Below are 19,069 nucleotides of genomic sequence, written 5' to 3' on the forward strand. Positions count from 1 at the left end.
GCATAACAGACTGAGATTAGAAAGGAAGCAGCATCTGGCAGGGACCCAGAGGTCCCCTGATCTCAGGTGCCACTGCCTACCAAGTTACTGTCCAGTCTCTGCTTGCACCCCTCCAACAGCAGGGAGCTTATTCCGTGTCCCCAGGACACTTTGCTTGTGTCTCTGGGCAGCTCTGACCGAGCTCTGAAACAGGGTCCAGGTGCTGCACTGCCCAGCCACGGGACAGCTGAGGTTTTTGTACAAGACTCAGCTGCCCACTTCACAGCTGAAGTTTGCAGTGAATACCTTTTTTCAAGATGAAGCATCCTTCTTCTTATTTGTGCAGATTTGAGGCACAAGTGCATGTTCACAGAGCACATGCACATAGAAGGTATGCTGGAGGGCTAGTATTTCGGGCTTTCCTTGGCATCATTGGCTTTGAGCTTACTTCACTCCAGAGACCTATCTCCATGAGTGCCGAAGGGTCCTAGAGGGGAAGAGGGACTCCAGCAGCCTGCTTCTCCCTTTGTCTGGTCCTCTTACCTCCATCTCCTCCATTTGTTCTTCCCAGCATCAAAGAAATGCGAGCTGCAGCCCTTTCTGCCCTTGATGTTAGGGTGATGGAGGGGCGTGGCATCTGTGTCTCTAAAGACAGCCAAGGAAGGCTAGACTTAGGGTCTGGGGCTGGAGGGAAGTCTTAAAGCTGTGTCCCTGCCCTGGTTCCTCAGACCAGAGCTGGAAGGACAGGGAGCTGGAGAGAGAGGAGTGGGACAGATTTTCTTGCCTTCATTAAACCAAGTTCCACCAAGACACTATTGGAGCTAGTTTAACCCTTATGACTCTTTACCCTTATGATCCAGTCTCTGCATGGAATGAAACATGGTCCAAACAGCCAAGAATAATAAAAAAGATTCACTCTTTAACTGGCATCTCTTAAGATAATGAAAGAAGATTAAATGAACACCTCCTGGTAACAGTTCTTGAGTCTCATTTTGCTTCTCTCTTAATTCTCTTGCACCCTGCACTTCCCCAAGGACTTACATCCTCAAACTCTCCACAAAAACATTCTTTCTAGCTTCACTGTTGTAGCATTTTCCCCCTCCTTTTCCCAACTCTTTTCTTCTCTAATCCCCAACTCTTTTATTACGTAGCTCAATTTAGCAATCCAAGTCCTACAACCTCTGCAGCTCTGTTGTCTGCCCATTCCTGGAATCTGCATCATAGACTCTTCAAGATCAGATAAGAGTTTCTGCCTGGGAGGGAAGCTTGGGGCTGTGAGGATGGGAAGGGAAGAAGGCAAGTGAGTGAAGACAGCACCCACTCTCCCTCTGGTCTTCTCCTTTGGTGTGCGGGTGTGGGTGTGGGTGTCGGTAGAGTGTGAGGTGTTAGAAGGTGGGCACATGGACACGTCAATCATGTTGACCTTGGGATGCAGAGTTCCACCCTCTACTCCAGGTCAGTCATGCCAGCTTCCTTCCCCAGGTAACACAGACCGTGAACACCCTTACCTTCTGTGTCCCTGATGCTCTCTCTTTGGGGCTTGTTCCTCCCTGATCCCTGTACTTCAAGAATCACTCACCCACTTCCTTGGCGGTCCAGTGGTTAAGACTCCGCGCTTCCACTGCAGGGGGCACGGGTTCAATCCCTGGTCAGGGAACTAATATCCTGCATGCTGCTTGGCGTGGCCAAAACAAACAAACAAACAAAACCCCGAAACAACAAAATAATTATTAGAAAAAAAGAATAAGAAAAAAAAAAAAAAAAAAAAGAATCACTCACCCAACTGGAGAGCATCAGAATCCAGGTCTCGTCTGGGTCAGGGAACATTAGTCAGGAGTTCATGTGTCAGGGAGGAGATGGCCTGGCCAAAGGAAGGTTGTGTAGGGCCCAGAATGGGCCCTGGGTTGGGTGTCAGAAGAATTGGGTTTCCATTTGTCTCAATAACTTAGTTTTTATTTTGAACCTCATTCTAGCAGGAGAGCTAAAGCTTAATCTCAAGTCAAATCAGGTGCCTCTTCAGTCTTCCTGGGGTTTCATCTGTGTTCTTCAGGGCACGGGGAGAGGGAGGGAAGTCTCTTTAGTTCGTGAAGTCACCTGTTTGCTGATACATCTGGGACACCCGCTGCTTCGCTTATGCCCCTTTTGGGTGGGTGGAGATCACGGTGCCGCTGGGATGTGAATCCCTATCTGCTGGACACACCACACAGCCATTCTGCTCTGCTCTCCCATCTCTACCTGAGTAGAGGGGTGCAGGTCCCCACTGCTCTTTAATCCCTGTCCCTCAGCCTCTGCCTATGAACTGGGGGCCCAGAGCCCCTTTGTTCAGCACTCACTAATGTCGACCCCTCCTCCCTTTCCTTCTGACTTCTCTCTCTTATCCTCAGGCTGGCAATCTCTTTTCTTATCTGGATGAAGGCTTACACATTTTCACCATCATTTATCTACGCCAAAACCTTTCTGTTCCTCAGAGAGTCAGATTTTGAAACTCAAAAGCCATATAGAACCCAGCTGCCTGAATGTAGAGAAGACCCAAGGAGGAAAGGAAATACCAGGAGAAAACATAAATGGTATTTCAAAATAGTATCCTATTACATGTGAAATCCTGTTCATTTACTACAAGTCAGAAGTGTGGGAGCCCCAGGGATGTTCTTTTGTTTAAATCCGCTCAGATGCATTTAGAAATCTTGAGTTTGAGTTTGAAATCTGAGATCTAAATCTCCATTTAGAAAGGTCAGAGATGCTTGTGGGATGGACCAACATTTCTTTACCATAAAAGTCCAATGCTGGGCAAAGCTTTAAGTCATCCATTATAATCTTCAATACAGACACTGGTGGCCAGTACACATTTTGGCCTCAAGGCAGAGTGTCCATGTTTCTTGGTGATTTATGCCTTAGGTAGCGTCTTATAGAGCATAACATTTATCCTGAGGACCAGAGGGGGAGGGGGAGTTTAAGTAGGGTGGTAAAACTTAATTGCACATTAGGTGACTAATGTGGACTCCCTTGTTTCTGAAGAATGGATTTAGAAACAATCAACAAGAGAGTCTAGACCCATGGATTTAGACTTTGCAAATGCAATTTCTGCATCTCCCACATCTGAATAGTAAAACAAGGCTATTATGGAGGCCATTGTGAATAATGGTTGTAAAAGCCCCTTGGAGATCATCTAGGACTGCACAATAGTAAAAAGGATGGAGTTAGATCAATTTGGAGATGGAAAAGAAGGCTACAACTTTCCTGATAATTTTTCAGTGAAACTTTCCCAGAGGCTCTACTTGATTCATTATGTCAGGATCATACCAACTACTTAAGAAAATGCTCATGAGCTAAAAGATGTATGTATTTGTTCCCTGGAGTAATGGTTCTTTCCTGAGACCCAAACTGACCCTGTCAGTGGCTCCCTCCCCTGACATCAGAGCATTCTCCCCTCACCATTCTCATCCTCACCAGTACAAGCTGTTGGATCTCTGCTGGGTGCATGACACTATTTAGGGCTGGGGTCATCCCAAATGACATGGCATTTTCTCACAATGCTTGGTATCTCCTAGCTAAGCAGCAAGCCCCCTCACCCCCCCAGTGCCAATACGAGATGCCAAGGCCTGGGTCCATAGATGCGGGAGGAGGGTCACGGCCAATATATTTTCTGAACACAGATAAAGAGCCATGACAGATTAAATGTTAAACTCTGTTTTCCTCCTCACTGATGTACCTCTTTCTTGTAGCTCTCTGTTGGGCATCTACTCACTTATCCACTTATAATGTGGGCCCTTACTTAGCAGAGTGCAGGAGGCCATGGGGCATGGAAGGCAAAGACTCTCCAGTATGTGGCCATTGCTCATTTTGCCCCCATGGCTGGCTTCACTGATTCATCTGAGCTCTTTCTGGCTTGGCCTGGGCAATGCTTCAGAATCCTCAACAGCACACCGGTCCTGTGCACTTGGCACAGGACATGGCCCCTACCTGCCAGCCCCAGCAATGGGGTTTTGATGTGTCGTTCTGCTCAGATAGTGGAGAAGACAGAGGAGGGCCAGAGAGGAGGAGAGAAGGTGGAGAGAGGAGGGAAGAGGGAGGGACCAGAAGCCAGGTGGCCAGAGGCTGGAAGGAGGCTGCGGGTGAGGCTGGCTTGAGAGCTGTTTGGAGTCGACAGATCCATCTTGCACTGTGCTGTCTTTCTCTCCTTCCCCTCCCTTCTCTCCTCCTCCTCCTCCTCCTCCTCCTCCTCCCCCCCTTCTCTCCTCTCCTCGTGAGCAGGCAGAGCCCGCCAGCGCCCCCCACTGTGCCCACTCTCGCTGTTCTCCTCCACTCTCTCTCCCCATGAAGGAAGAGACCACTGGAGTTTGCATGCACCCTCCAATCAAAACGAGGCTGGTAGGTACCCTGGCAGGGAGAGGGGCCCGGCCAGGAGAGGTGAGGCGGGCAGGAGCCACCAGGAGGCAGCCCGTGGGTGTGCACGAGCACCAGACCTCCGGAGGAGCCCGGGGCCGGCAGGGGCTCTCACTCCAGGATGATTGCAGAGTTTGGAGTCCAGCCAGCCCTGGTCAAACTGGGACCCACGGCTGTGGTCCCGCCCCTTCGTCTCTAGGTCTCAAGAACCGTGAAGAGTTTGTTCTCCTAGAGCCGTGCCGAGGATAGATGCTTTCCGCAGAGAGAAAAATTCTTAGTTGCATTTCTATTGAAAACAAAAGCTTTTAACTTGTGTTTTCCTGCTATTTATCAAGATGACAATATGAGAGTTATATAATGACTAGAAGGGAATCACCCATAATCGCAACCTAGCACAACTTTTCTTCATTTTTGCATGTTTCCTTCTAATATTTATTTGCATTCATTCATAATTTTACATAGTTAAATCAGAGTATCCATATCGTCTCCTGTTTTCCTCTTTTCGCTTAATGTTTTATTGTTTCTAGCTTGTTCTTGGTACCACATACTGTATATTCCATCAAGTGAATGGTCCACCATCTACCTAACAAACTCTTTACTGCAAGACGCGTGCTTTGTTTCCAGTTTGTCACTATTCGAGGGAACACATATAGCTTGTGTATCAGGTATTTTATTTTCTCAGGCCAGACCCTGCTGGGTTCAATATTTGCAACTTTGGCTTTGCTAAAGTCATTCTAAAGTGGTGATACCAATGACCATCAGCGCCATCATCAGAAGAGTGAATGTGCTTTGCCAGAGCCCGGCAACCCAGAGTGTAACTGTTGGAATGTCTTTTTCTTCTTTAGAGCAGGTATAAAATAATTCTTTGAAATTGCCAACTTTCACGTTTCTTTAATAGCGATAATAATCCTCTTTTCCCCTTTTATTTCATGATGGTCTGAGTCTTATCCATTTGTTACTTTCACTTTGCTTTTGGTCTCAGAACATCATGTTAGGCCCTGCAAGGAGAAAGGTTCCCCCCAGTCTTTCTCTTGCTATGCCGCAGGCAGTCACTACCAGCAACCCGAGTTGGCAGCTGAGTCCCTGGGAATTTTGAGATATTTAAAGAGACTACGGAGAGTTTGCGGAAGGGGAGCAGGCTTGGGCTGGACATCTCAGTGCCCACTGCAAGGACATTGTCATTTCTAGATCGGTTGAGTTGAGACCTACTCAACTCATTCAGAACCCTCAGCAGATTTGGGTCTGGTCTGATGTGTTCCCACTCCTCCCTACCTTACCCTCCATTAGAATCACTCAAGGCCATCAGGTAACTACTCCAGGGTCCACAGGCAAGACTCTGAGAGACACTAAGGCGGTGGCGCGTAGGGAGTGGTGGCCTCGGTGTCTTGGCTGCAGCCCTCTGGTGGCGGGTGGCACAATGTGCATTCACCAGCAGGCAGTTTCTGTGCCCCTGTGGGTTGCAGACAAAGCTAGTGCCACAGTCATCAGGACCCTGGACCTGCTGGCAGTCCTCTAGGCCAGCTTAAAGAAAAACACCCACCCCCGCCCCCCATCCTCCAAGGCCTCCAGGAGGCCAAAGATGAAATGACCCAAGAGAAAGAAATGGAAGCAAAGGCTCTTTTTGGCCACTACCTGATCATGCCGGGGCGTCCACCCTCTTTCAGACCCCAGCACGGGGCACTTCTGATCACCATGCCTTCTGTTCCCAAGGCCACGGCGGTGGGATTCTCCCATGCTTACATGGGTTTCCCTGAGATTTCCCTCTATGGCCCAGAGTTTACAGGGAGCCCAGCAACTAAAGTGAACAGACAGGGAATCCTCCTGGCCTGCTTAGTCCAGGCCTCCTGGTACTCTGTCCACTCTGATACACTGTGTTCCCAGATGTGCCCTCTCAGTGGCCTCTAGTCCATTCTCCACAGCTGCAGGGGAGCCATCAGCAGGCCCCCAGGGAGCCCTCACCTGCCTCATTATATGCCCTGGCCATGGTCAGGGCGAGGAAGACTCCAGCCTGTCTTCCTTGCAGCGGCCTGGCCCTATAGCACAACAGCGGGCACAGATACGAGCGCTGGGCAACACTCCTAGAGACCCTTGGTGTATTTCTTCAACAAGTAATGAAGGCTCGGTGTGTGTTCCCCTGAGACCTTCAGTTCGGTTTAAAAATGCACTGCCAAAAATTTCAAAACTTTGTTTTCTAATCTGAAAGTAACACTCTTCTCTGTCTCTTTTTTGAAGATAAAAACATTCCCGGCTGATACAGTGACCCCTTTTCCTGATCCTTTCATAACAGGGCCACAGTTTACCGTAAGTAGATCCGGAAAACAGATCTGTGTTTCGAGACATTGTTCCCAGGTGGCGTGCTTTCCTGTGGGTTGCCAGCCAGCAGTGCCAACAGCTTCTTTTGATCACTGTGAACTCTGTGAGGCTGGGAAGGAGCTGGGGTTTGGGGGTCTGCATCTTCTAGTTTTATTTTATTGAGGTGAGCTTCATGTAACATAAAATTAACCACTTTAATGTTTTTTTGTTTTTTTTTAAACTTTTGGGTTTATTTATTTATTTATCTTTGGCTGTGTTGGGTCTTCGTTTCTGTGCGAGGGCTTTCTCTAGTTGCGGCAAGCGGGGGCCACTCTTCATCGCGGTGCGCAGGCCTCTCACTATCGCGGCCTCTCTTGTTGCAGAGCACAGGCTCCAGATGCGCAGGCTCAGTAATTGTGGCTCACGGGCCTAGCTGCTCCGCGGCATGTGGGATCCTCCCAGACCAGGGCCCAAACCCGCGTCCCCGCATTGGCAGGCAGACTCTCAACCACTGCGCCACCAGGGAAGCCCCCAAAATTAACCACTTTAAAGTGACAACGCAGTAACATTTAGTACATTCAGTGTCATGCAACTACCACCTCTATCTAATTCTAAAACCTTTTCATCACCCCCAAAGGAAACCTCATACCCATCAAACAGTCACTTCCCATTTTCCCCTTCCCTCCGGCCCCTGTCAACCACCAATCTGTGTTCTATCTTTTTGGATTTGCCCAGTTTGGATATTCCATAAAAATGGAATCATATACTGTGTGACCTATTGTGTCTGGCTTCTGTCACTTAGCATAATGTTTGTAAGGCTCATGCACACTGTAAGATATATCAGCACTTCATTTCTTCTTATGGAGGAATAATATTCCATTGTACTTATATACCATAACTTGTTGATCCATTCATTCACTGATGGGCATTGATGGGTTGTGTCCACCTTTTGGCTAATGTGAATAATGCTGCTGTGAACATGCAGGTACCTATATTTGTCTGAGTCCCTGTTTTTAATTCGTTTGGGTTGGATCTGCATTTTGATAACGGGAAGATTTTAGGTTAAGTTATTTTACCACTCTGAGCACCAGTCTCCTCTTACTTAAAGTGGAAATAGTAATAACATCCTCCTTCTTATATCTGGTTGAGGGAAGGATCAAAAGGGATCAAGAACTTGAAAGTACTTTATCGACCACAGACCACCCCACAAATGTCAAGTATGACAGTTGTTTCTCAACGCTGGAGAGGCAGGTGGTGTACTTAACAAGAGCAGGTAGTCATGACAACTGGCTTTCCCGTTACCATGGCTCTCTGTGTCGCTGAGCAGCTTATTTAAACTCTTTGCAAACTGTTGAAATGTTTTTAAACATTTAAATGTAGTTTCCTCATCTGCAAAATGAGAGAGTTCGATGATTTTCAGGATTCTTTTCAGCTGCTCAACTTTTTTTCTTTAACTAAAAGCTTCTGCAGAAGCTCACCATCTACTGAGCAGAAGTGGGGAGGCTCAAATGGGGGGGGCAGAAGAGGCTCCCTCCTCTTTCCCCTCACCCTCTCCTCCTCCCAGGGATCAGAGTATGCGATTCCTAGAACCAAGAACCAAGTGATCCCTGAGGCTCCTTCCAAAGGCCAGTCTAGAGGATCTGTGAGTTGGGCTGTGAAGTGGCCTAGGGGTAGCTTGAAGTGCAGTCTCATGGGTTAGGTGATGGTCACTACCTGAGGTGGCCAGCCACATGAACAGGGAGGGTGTGAGCAGTGGCTGATTCATGTTTCGGAGGATGAACAGAACTGGGAAGGTGTTCAGCAGTCCATGCAGAGACAAAAGCAGGTTTCTAGAACAGTCCATGCTAGGATCATGATCTGCTTCCAGAACCTGCCTTTTAAGAACCAGAGGGCAGAGACACAGGGGCTGGGCCAGGCTGTTCAATACTGCTGCCCCAACATTCATCTGGCCCCTACAGTTTGGCTAGGCACAGCTCCCCAGCTGGAAGCTCCGGCTCCACTTCCTCTGCTGGCCATGGCGGGCACTCTGGCCTGCTCCCCAGCCTTGGCAGTGCTGCGAGACACCCAGGGAAGGCTTTCCTGAAAAGCTGGGGGCCAAGATGGAGCAGGAAGCCAATGTCAGAAACCATGCCGGGACTTTTAAGAACTGGGCAAGAGGGCCTTGAAGGCAGCTGGAGCAGGCAGAGGGAACAGCATGAACCAGAGTCCTGGGGCAGAGGAGTCATCCCACATTCAGGGGACTGAAATGAAGGCCAGTGGGCCTAGAAGGCAGAGAGCAAGGGTGTGAGGCATGAGAGGAGGAAGGGGAGGAAAGCAGGGACAAACCCTATAGTGCAAAACCATGCTTGGCTTTGTAGGCCAAATGAGGGGCTCTGATCTGGATCCTACGAGCAATAGGAAGCCTTTGAAGGACTTTGAGCAGGGTAGTAACAGGGCAGCTGCATTTGGAAATGATCCCTGTGATGGCAGTGGGAACAGAGCTGGGTTCAGGCAGAGTGGACTCAGGGAAGTAGCCTAGAAATCTAAGACAATAGTTCAAGGGAGAGAAGGCAGAGAGTGTGATCCAGAGTGGTGTTGATGGTGGAGGTGGAGAGATGTGCACAGATCAGGGGGATATTTAAGAGGCTGGTAAGGGGGACTTCCCTGTGGTTAAGACTTCGCCTTCCAGTGCAAGGGGGTGTGGGTTCAATCCCTGGTCGGGGAGCTAAGGTCACACATGGCTGGTGGCCAAAAAACCAAAACATGAAACAGAAGCAATATTGTAACAAATTCAATAAAGACTTTAAAAATGGTCCACATCAGAGTTACAGAAAGATAGAGAAGATGAAAAGGCAGAGGGCTATGTACCAGATGAAGGAACAAGAAAAAACCCCAGAAAAACAACTAAATGAAGTGGAGATAGGCAACCTTCCAGAAAAAGAATTCAGAATAATGATAGTGAAGATGATCCAGGACCTCGGAATAAGAATGGAGGCAAAGATTGAGAAGATGCAAGAAATGATTAACAAAGACCTAGAAGAATTAAAGAACAAACAAACAGAGATGACCAATACAATAACTGAAATGAAAACTACACTAGAAGGAATCAATAGCAGAATAACTGAGGCAGAAGAACGGATAAGTGACCTGGAAGACAGAATGGTGGAATTCACTGCTGCGGAACAGACTAAAGAAAAAAGAATGAAAAGAAATGAAGACAGCCTAAGAGACCTCTGGGACAACATTAAACGCAACAACATTCGCATTATAGGGGTCCCAGAAGGTGAAGAGAGAAAGGACCAGAGAAAATACTTGAAGAGATTATAGTCAAAAACTTCCCTAACATGGGAAAGGAAATAGCCACCCAAGTCCAGGAAGCGCAGAGAGTCCCATACAGGATAAACCCAAGGAGAAACACGCCGAGACACATAGTAATCAAAGTGGCAAAAATTAAAGACAAAGAAAAATTATTGAAAGCAGCAAGGGAAAAACGACAAATAACATACAAGGGAACTCCCATAAGGTTAACAGCTGATTTCTCAGCAGAAACTCCGCAAGCCAGAAGGGAGTGGCATGATATACTTAAAGTGATGAAAGGGAAGAACCTACAACCAAGATTACTCTACCCGGCAAGGGTCTCATTCAGATTCGATGGAGAATTCAAAAGCATTACAGACAAGCAAAAGCTAAGAGAATTCAGCACCACCAAACCAGCTCTACAACAAATGCTAAAGGAACTTCTCTAAGTGGGAAACACAAGAGAAGAAAAGGACCTACAAAAACAAACCCAAAACAATTAAGAAAATGGTCATAGGAACATACATATCGATAATTACCTTAAACGTGAATGGATTAAATGCCCCAACCAAAAGACATAGACTGGCTGAATGGATACAAAAACAAGACCCATATATATGCTGTCTACAAGAGACCCACTTTAGACCTAGGGACACATACAGACTGAAAGTGAGGGGATGGAAAAAGATATTCCATGCAAATGGAAATCAAAAGAAAGCTGGAGTAGCTATACTCATATCAGATAAAATAGACTTTAAAATAAAGAATGTTACAAGAGACAAGGAAGGACACTACATAATGATCCAGGGATCAGTCCAAGAAGAAGATATAACAATTATAAATATGTATGCACCCAACATAGGAGCACCTCAATACATAAGGCAACTGCTAACAGCTATGAAAGAGGAAATCGACAGTAACACAATAATAGTGGGGGACTTTAACACCTCACTTACACCAATGGACAGATCATCCAAAATGAAAATAAATAAGGAAACAGAAGCTTTAAATGACACAATAGACCAGATAGATTTAATTGATATATATAGGACATTCCATCCAAAAACAGCAGATTACACGTTCTTCTCAAGTGCGCACGGAACATTCTCCAGGATAGATCACATCTTGGGTCACAAATCAAGCCTCAGTAAATTTAAGAAAATTGAAATCATATCAAGCATCTTTTCTGACCACAACGCGATGAGATTAGAAATGAATTACAGGGAAAAAAACGTAAAAAGGACAAACACATGGAGGCTAAACAATACGTTACTAAATAACCAAGAGATCACTGAAGAAATCAGAGAGGAAATCAAAAAATACCTAGAGACAAATGACAATGAAAACACGACGACCCAAAACCTATGGGATGCAGCAAAAGCGGTTCTAAGAGGGAAGTTTATAGCTATACAAGCCTACCTAAAGAAACAAGAAAAACCTCAAGTAAACAATCTAACCTTACACCTAAAGAAACTAGAGAAAGAAGAACAAACAAAACCCAAAGTTAGCAGAAGGAAAGAAATCATAAAGATCAGAGCAGAAATAAATGAAATAGAAACAAAGAAAACAATAGCAAAGATCAATAAAACTAAAAGTTGGTTCTTTGAGAAGATAAACAAAATTGATAAGCCATTAGCCAGACTCATCAAGAAAAAGAGGGAGAGGACTCAAATCAATAAAATCAGAAATGAAAAAGGAGAAGTTACAACAGACACCGCAGAAATACAAAGCATCCTAAGAGACTACTACAAGCAACTTTATGCCAATAAAATGGACAACCTGGAAGAAATGGACAAATTCTTAGAAAGGTATAACCTTCCAAGACTGAACCAGGAAGAAACAGAAAATATGAACAGACCAATCACAAGTAATGAAATTGAAACTGTGATTAAAAATCTTCCAACAAACAAAAGTCCAGGACCAGATGGCTTCACAGGTGAATTCTATCAAACATTTAGAGAAGAGCTAACACCCATCCTTCTCAAACTCTTCCAAAAAATTGCAGAGGAAGGAACACTCCCAAACTCATTCTATGAGGCCACCATCACCCTGATACCAAAACCAGACAAAGACACTACAAAAAAAGAAAATTACAGACCAATATCACTGATGAATATAGATGCAAAAATCCTCAACAAAATACTAGCAAACAGAATCCAACAACACATTAAAAGGATCATACACCACGATCAAGTGGGATTTATCCCAGGGATGCAAGGATTCTTCAATATACGCAAATCAATCCATGTGATACACCATATTAACAAATTGAAGAATAAAAACCATATGATCATCTCAGTAGATGCAGAAAAAGCTTTTGACAAAATTCAACACCCATTTCTGATAAAAACTCTCCAGAAAGTGGGCATAGAGGGAACCTACCTCAACATAATAAAGGCCATATATGACAAACCCACAGCAAACATCATTCTCAATGGTGAAAAACTGAAAGCATTTCCTCTAAGATCAGGAACGAGACAAGGATGTCCACTCTCACCACTATTATTCAACATAGTTCTGGAAGTCCTAGCCACGGCAATCAGAGAAGAAAAAGAAATAAAAGGAATACAAATTGGAAAAGAAGAAGTAAAACTGTCACTGTTTGCGGATGACATGATACTATACATAGAGAATCCTAAAACTGCCACCAGAAAACTGCTAGAGCTAATTAATGAATATGGTAAAGTTGCAGGATACAAAATTAATGCACAGAAATCTCTTGCATTCCTATACACTAATGATGAAAAATCTGAAAGAGAAATTATGGAAACACTCCCATTTACCATTGCGACAAAAAGAATAAAATACCTAGGAATAAACCTACCTAGGGAGACAAAAGACCTGTATGCAGAAAACTATAAGACACTGATGAAAGAAATTAAAGATGATACCAACAGATGGAGAGATATACCATGTTCTTGGCTTGGAAGAATCAACATTGTGAAAATGAGTATACTACCCAAAGCAATCGACAGATTCAATGCAATCCCTATCAAACTACCAATGGCATTTTTTACGGAGCTAGAACAAATCATCTTAAAATTTGTATGGAGACACAAAAGACCCCGAATAGCCAAAGCAGTCTTGAGGCAAAAAAATGGAGCTGGAGGAATCAGACTCCCTGACTTCAGACTCTACTACAAAGCTACAGTAATCAAGACAATATGGTACTGGCACAAAAACAGAAACATAGATCAATGGAACAAGATAGAAAGCCCAGAGATTAACCCACGCACCTATGGTCAACTAATCTATGACAAAGGAGGCAAAGATATACAATGGAGAAAAGACAGTCTCTTCAATAAGTGGTGCTGGGAAAACTGGACAGCTACATGTAAAAGAATGAAATTAGAATACTCCCTAACACCATACACAAAAATAAACTCAAAATGGATTAGAGACCTAAATGTAAGACTGGACACTATAAAACTCTTAGAGGAAAACATAGGAAGAACACTCTTTGACATAAATCACAGCAAGATCTTTTTTGATCCACCTCCTAGAGTAATGGAAATAAAAACAAAAATAAACAAGTGGGACCTAATGAAACTTCAAAGCTTTTGCACAGCAAAGGAAACCATAAACAAGACGAAAAGACAACCCTCAGAATGGGAGAAAATATTTGCAAACGAATCAACGGACAAAGGATTAATCTCCAAAATATATAAACAGCTCATTCAGCTCAATATCAAAGAAACAAACACCCCAATCCAAAAATGGGCAGAAGACCTAAATAGACATTTCTCCAAAGAAGACATACAGGCGGCCACGAAGCACATGAAAAGATGCTCAACATCACTAATTATTAGAGAAATGCAAATCAAAACTACAATGAGGTATCACCTCACTCCTGTTAGAATGGGCATCATCAGAAAATCTACAAACAACAAATGCTGGAGAGGGTGTGGAGAAAAGGGAAACCTCTTGCACTGTTGGTGGGAATGTAAATTGATACAGCCACTATGGAGAACAATATGGAGGTTCCTTAAAAAACTAAAAATAGAATTACCATATGACCCAGCAATCCCACTACTGGGCATATACCCAGAGAAAACCGTAATTCAAAAAGACACGTGCACCCGAATGTTCATTGCAGCACTATTTACAATAGGCATGTCATGGAAGCAACCTAAATGTCCATCGACAGACGAATGGATAAAGAAGTTGTGGTACATATATACAATGGAATATTACTCAGCCATAAAAAGGAACGAAATTGAGTCATTTGTTGAGACGTGGATGGATCTAGAGACTGTCATACAGAGTGAAGTAAGCCAGAAAGAGAAAAACAAATATCGTATATTAATGCATGTATGCGGAACCTAGAAAAATGGTACAGATGAGCCAGTTTGCAGGGCAGAAGTTGAGACACAGATGTAGAGAATGGACATATGGACACCAAGGGGGGAAAACTGCGGTGAGGTGGGCATGGTGGTGTGCTGAATTGGGCGATTGGGATTGACATGTATACACTGATGTGTATAAAACTGATGCCTAATAAGAACCTGCAGTATAAAAAAACAAACAAAACAACTAATACTAAACTTTCATTGGGTTATTTGTATGGAAATATGTTAATATAAATGTTTCAGACACTACATGAAATTTCTAAAAATCTTATATTTGTATTTGTATGGAAATATGTTAATATAAATGTTTCAGACATTACATGAAATTTCTAAAAATCTTATATTTGTATTTGTATGGAAATATGTATGGAAATATGTTAATATAAATGTTTCAGACATTACATGAAATTTCTAAAAATCTTATATGTTCTGGTATAATGTTATAAGTAATAATCCTAGTTATTACTTTAAAATGTATAGCTCAGAAATAACTAATTTTCTTGTCAACTGCATTATTATGAACTTTCATCAAATCTTTAACCGTGGTCATTTTTAAGTCTTTTGTCATTTACAGACAGTTCTGGGTGTACTCTGATGATTTTGCAAATATGTTCCTATAGAAGGGTTTCATCTTCAAGAAATTCATGGAAAAGACTCTGACAAGTACAGGTTTCTGGTAACTGACTGTACTGCTGAACTGAATGAATAAGCATTTTCAGAACTCTAATGAAAAACTGATGAACTCATAAAAGTGCTAACAACAACAACAAAAAAAATGGTCCACATCAAAAAAAAGTCTTAAAAAAAAAAAGAGGGTGGTAAGGAATTGGATTGGATGAGGGAGAGGGAGAGGGAGGGCCAAAAAGGGCTCCCAGATTTCTGACTTGCAGAATGTGGATGGAGAGTGGGTCCATTCACTAAGATAAGGAAATCTTAGGGAAGAGTGGATTGGGAGGGATAATGAGTTTGCCTTTGGCCACAATGTGTTAGAAATGCCTTGGAAACATCTGAATGGAAACAATGAATGGGCAGTTGGATATCCAAGTCTGTATCAGGAGACAGGACCAGACTGGAGATTATAATTAGGGAGTTACTAACAGCTGGATGGTAACAGAAGCCAAATTCATGAGCTTCAGCTTCCTAATTTTCTTACCCGCCTCTCCCAACCCCCCACCCCCGTGTGTCATATTGTCTTTTCCTCCCCTCCAAGGTCAAGACACTTGACCTTGCTGCAGGGTTGGCCTCTCCACAGGCCTCCACACCTATCCGGACCACACTCATGGGGGAGCTCAGCAGCTCCAGGGAACGCCACCCAAAGTTATTCTGGCAGTTGATCCAGCATTGACCTTGGGCCTGGTTTCAACAACCAGGCTCCTTGCTTAATCCTGAGACCAGTTTCTGGCTTGTATTTGGGCCTGTTAACTCTACTTGATACTCAGCCCAGGGCCTTGGTCTGTCTAAGATGAGGGCCCCTGCCTGGCTCTGGTCAGATTTCTGTCCCATGTTCTTCTGCCTAACCTGGTCTGTCCCTGTGTTATCTGCTTTGTTCCAGCAAAAGTTCGTTCATTCAGTTCTTCATTCAACAAATATTAAGGCAAGTTCTCAGGGTTGAGATTTAATAATAGTAATTTTCACTGCTCCCTAAGGTCATTCTTAAGTGAAGCTGGCTCTTTCTTTTTCTACTTTGAGTGCATGGCAGTAAAGAATATAATGACTATTAATAAAGTCTGGTGCCACTGCCTTGATTCATGCTCAGGCCCTGGTACTTTTACCCACTTTTGCCTTTGTATGTAAGTGTAAATGTCCCTCTTTTTTCCAGAAAGGATCAAAATTGGCATCAAAAGCCCAACCTCCCCCCACTTCACTGAAACAACAAAATAACTTCTTACCCCAGCTCCTGTATCAGGAAGGCTGGGCTAAGTCATGCTTTAAAATGACAAATTGAATTTCCTTTTTTTTTTTTTTTTTTGTTCAAACAGAAAGTCACGATTATAATCATCCTCATCAGTTCATTCAGTCCCATGTAATTAATTTTTTTTTCATCTTGATCTTTTGTTAGCACTTTTATGAATTCATCAGTTTTCCATTAGAGTTCTGAAAATGCTTATTCATTCAGTTCAGCAGTATAGTCAGTTACCAGAAACCTGTACTTGTCAGAGTCTTTTCCATGAATTCCTTGAAGATGAAACCCTTTTATAGGAACATTTTTGCAAAAGCATCAGAGTACACCCAGAACTATCTGTAAATGACAAAAGACTTAAAAATGACCACGGTTAAAGATTTGATGAAAGTTCATAATAATGCAGTTGACAAGGAAATTTAGTTATTTCTGAGATATACATTTTAAAGTAATAACTAGAATTATGACTACTCACGCTGCACGTCTGTCAGGGGTGGGCTACACATTCTGCTCTGTGTTGCTCTGTTTCTGGGACCCAGGCTAATGGAGCAGCTGCCATCTGAAACATTGCTAGTCACAGTGGCAGAGGTGAAAAAAAAGAGGTGACAAATCACACACTAGCACTTAAATCTTCCAATGGAAATAAAACATGGCACCACATTTCTTTGGCCAAAACAAGGCACATGGTCCTGCCTAACTTCAAAGTGGGGTAGGGAAGTGTAATCCTACCATGGACATCAATGAGCCAGGATTATCTGGTAAACCACACAAGTGACCACTACAGCCCAAAGTTTGGGAAAGCTCCCTGTGGCAAACATCACATGCTAGCAACTCTACGATGCTCCTGTTCTCGTGGTCAATTCTTTGGCATTGCTCCAGCCCAGGCCAGGTCAGTTCTCTCTGTGGAGGCACTTGTAAAACAAACAAGGGCTTGTATTTCTCAGCAGTAGTCTTTCAGGACCTCTCAAAGATAAGATTCTCCCCATTGCTCAAGCCAGATATACCCTTACAGAACTACAACTACACCTGGTATTTTTGTGGTTTTCCATGTTTCCCTAGGAGGGACAGCTCATCGTCTGTCTAATCACTAGAAATATATTGCTCATTTGATGATCAAAACCTCTTCTTTAGAAAGCCACGTGAAAAATTTCTCCAAGTTTAGGGCCAGGAACTAGCATGAAAACTCAAGTTATAAAATATATAGCTGGTACTACTGAAAGGATATAAAACAAACAAAAAAGTATGCATAGAAAAAATGCTATGAGGAAATACGCTGACAGTGATAGTAAGGGATTATGGAATTTCTTCATTTATTTACTTTTATATATCTTCTGAGTTTTCTATGTAAAGTAATAAGCATATCTTGCTTTGTAATGGAAACAACAATAAATTATCCTCTCCAAATGAGGCAGTGTACTCTAGACCAGTAGTTCTCAAACTCTACCGTATATCAGAATCATCTGAAGGTCTCATAAAAACACAGATTGCTGGACTTTGTCCCCAAACATTCTGGTTCCAAAGGTCTTAGTTGGGGCCTGAGAATTTGCATTTTCACCAAGTTTCAAGATGGTACTGATGCTGCTAGTCTGGGGCCCATACTTTGGGAACCTCTGTTATAATGGTAAAAAACACCAATTACGAAGTCAGCCAACCCTGGTTCTAAGTACTGGTTCTTAATACTTGCTAGTGTGACCTTGGGAAGATTACTTAACCTCTTTGAGCCTCACTTTCCTTTTCCATAAAATCAGTTCCAAGATGTGCATTTTTCCACCTTCTAACATCTCTGAAATCAGAATGTTTATTACAATAGTGTACATGACAGAGTTCGAATGGTTACTTTTTCTTTCTCTGTGGCACATGCAAAAGTGGTGCATCTTACAAATGATGGTGTCTAACATGTGATGAAACATGACCTCTACCTTTAAGATTGTCCAGAGGTAATGTATGTCAAGTGCTTAGCATAGTGGCCAGCACTAAGCAAAATCGTTTAATAAATGGCAATTGATTAACTATTATTAAAAAATAACAGGGACTGGGCTTCCCTGGTGGTGCAGTGGTTAAGAATACGCCTGCCAATGCAGGGGACACAGGTTCGAGCCCTGGTCCGGGAAGATCCCACATGCCGCGGAGCAACTAAGCCCGTGCACCACAACTACTGAGCCTGCGCTCTAGAGCCCGCGTGCCACAACTACTGAAGCCCATGCTCATGGAACCCAGGCTCCACAACAAGAGAAGCCACCGTAATGAGAAGCCCACGCACCGCAACAAAGAGTAGCCCCCGCTCGCCGCAACTAGAGAAAGCCCCTGCGCAGCAACGAGGACCCAACGCAGCCAAAAATAAATAAATTAATTAATTAAATAAAATTTCTTAAATAAATAAAATAACAGGGACTGTGTGGTAAGGCTTAGGGAGCAGCTGACAGTGTAAAAATGGGACCCAAACTGAGATTGATTTCCTCTTTTCTGTTTCCTCTCCAGGCAGACTTTAGAGACAGTAAATTACAGTGCTGTCCTGGCCAGTCTTCCCCACTGATTCCAGCAGCAACCCTGAGGCCTTTGACAGAGACCGTCTCCACAGTGCAGACCATCTACACCATTCGGAAGCCTGTTTCTCCAGTGGCCAGGTGAGTCAGATCAGCAGGTACCAACAGGTAACTCTGATGACAGGAAAACCAGGCACAGGCTCTAGGTGCATTGTGTTTGTGACATCTACCACTCTCTTATTCATTCTTTTATTCATTTATTCTCTGAATATTCTCTGAATATTGATGTTTATTAAAATGTCGTCAAAGGCTAGACGCTATTCTAGGTGCTAGGGATGTAGAGTGAACAAAACAGATGAAAGTGCTACCTTTATGGAGTTTACAACTTAGTGTTGGGGGAGGGGAGA

The 19,069-nt window shown here is 43.6% G+C and overlaps 1 protein-coding gene across 1 annotated transcript in view; it reads left to right on the forward strand.

Moving 5' to 3' along the window:
• EPB41L4B (erythrocyte membrane protein band 4.1 like 4B) overlaps window positions 1–19,069 on the forward strand; it is a 146,380-nt gene that overhangs the window by 125,743 nt on the left and 1,568 nt on the right. Inside the window, exons 23-24 of the mRNA XM_068553262.1 lie at window positions 6,595–6,663; window positions 18,658–18,803. Coding sequence (XP_068409363.1) covers window positions 6,595–6,663; window positions 18,658–18,803 — 215 coding nt within the window. The remainder of the gene's footprint in view (window positions 1–6,594; window positions 6,664–18,657; window positions 18,804–19,069) is intronic.

Source organism: Eschrichtius robustus, chromosome 10 (assembly GCF_028021215.1).
Source record: "Eschrichtius robustus isolate mEscRob2 chromosome 10, mEscRob2.pri, whole genome shotgun sequence".
NCBI lineage: Eukaryota > Metazoa > Chordata > Mammalia > Artiodactyla > Eschrichtiidae > Eschrichtius > Eschrichtius robustus.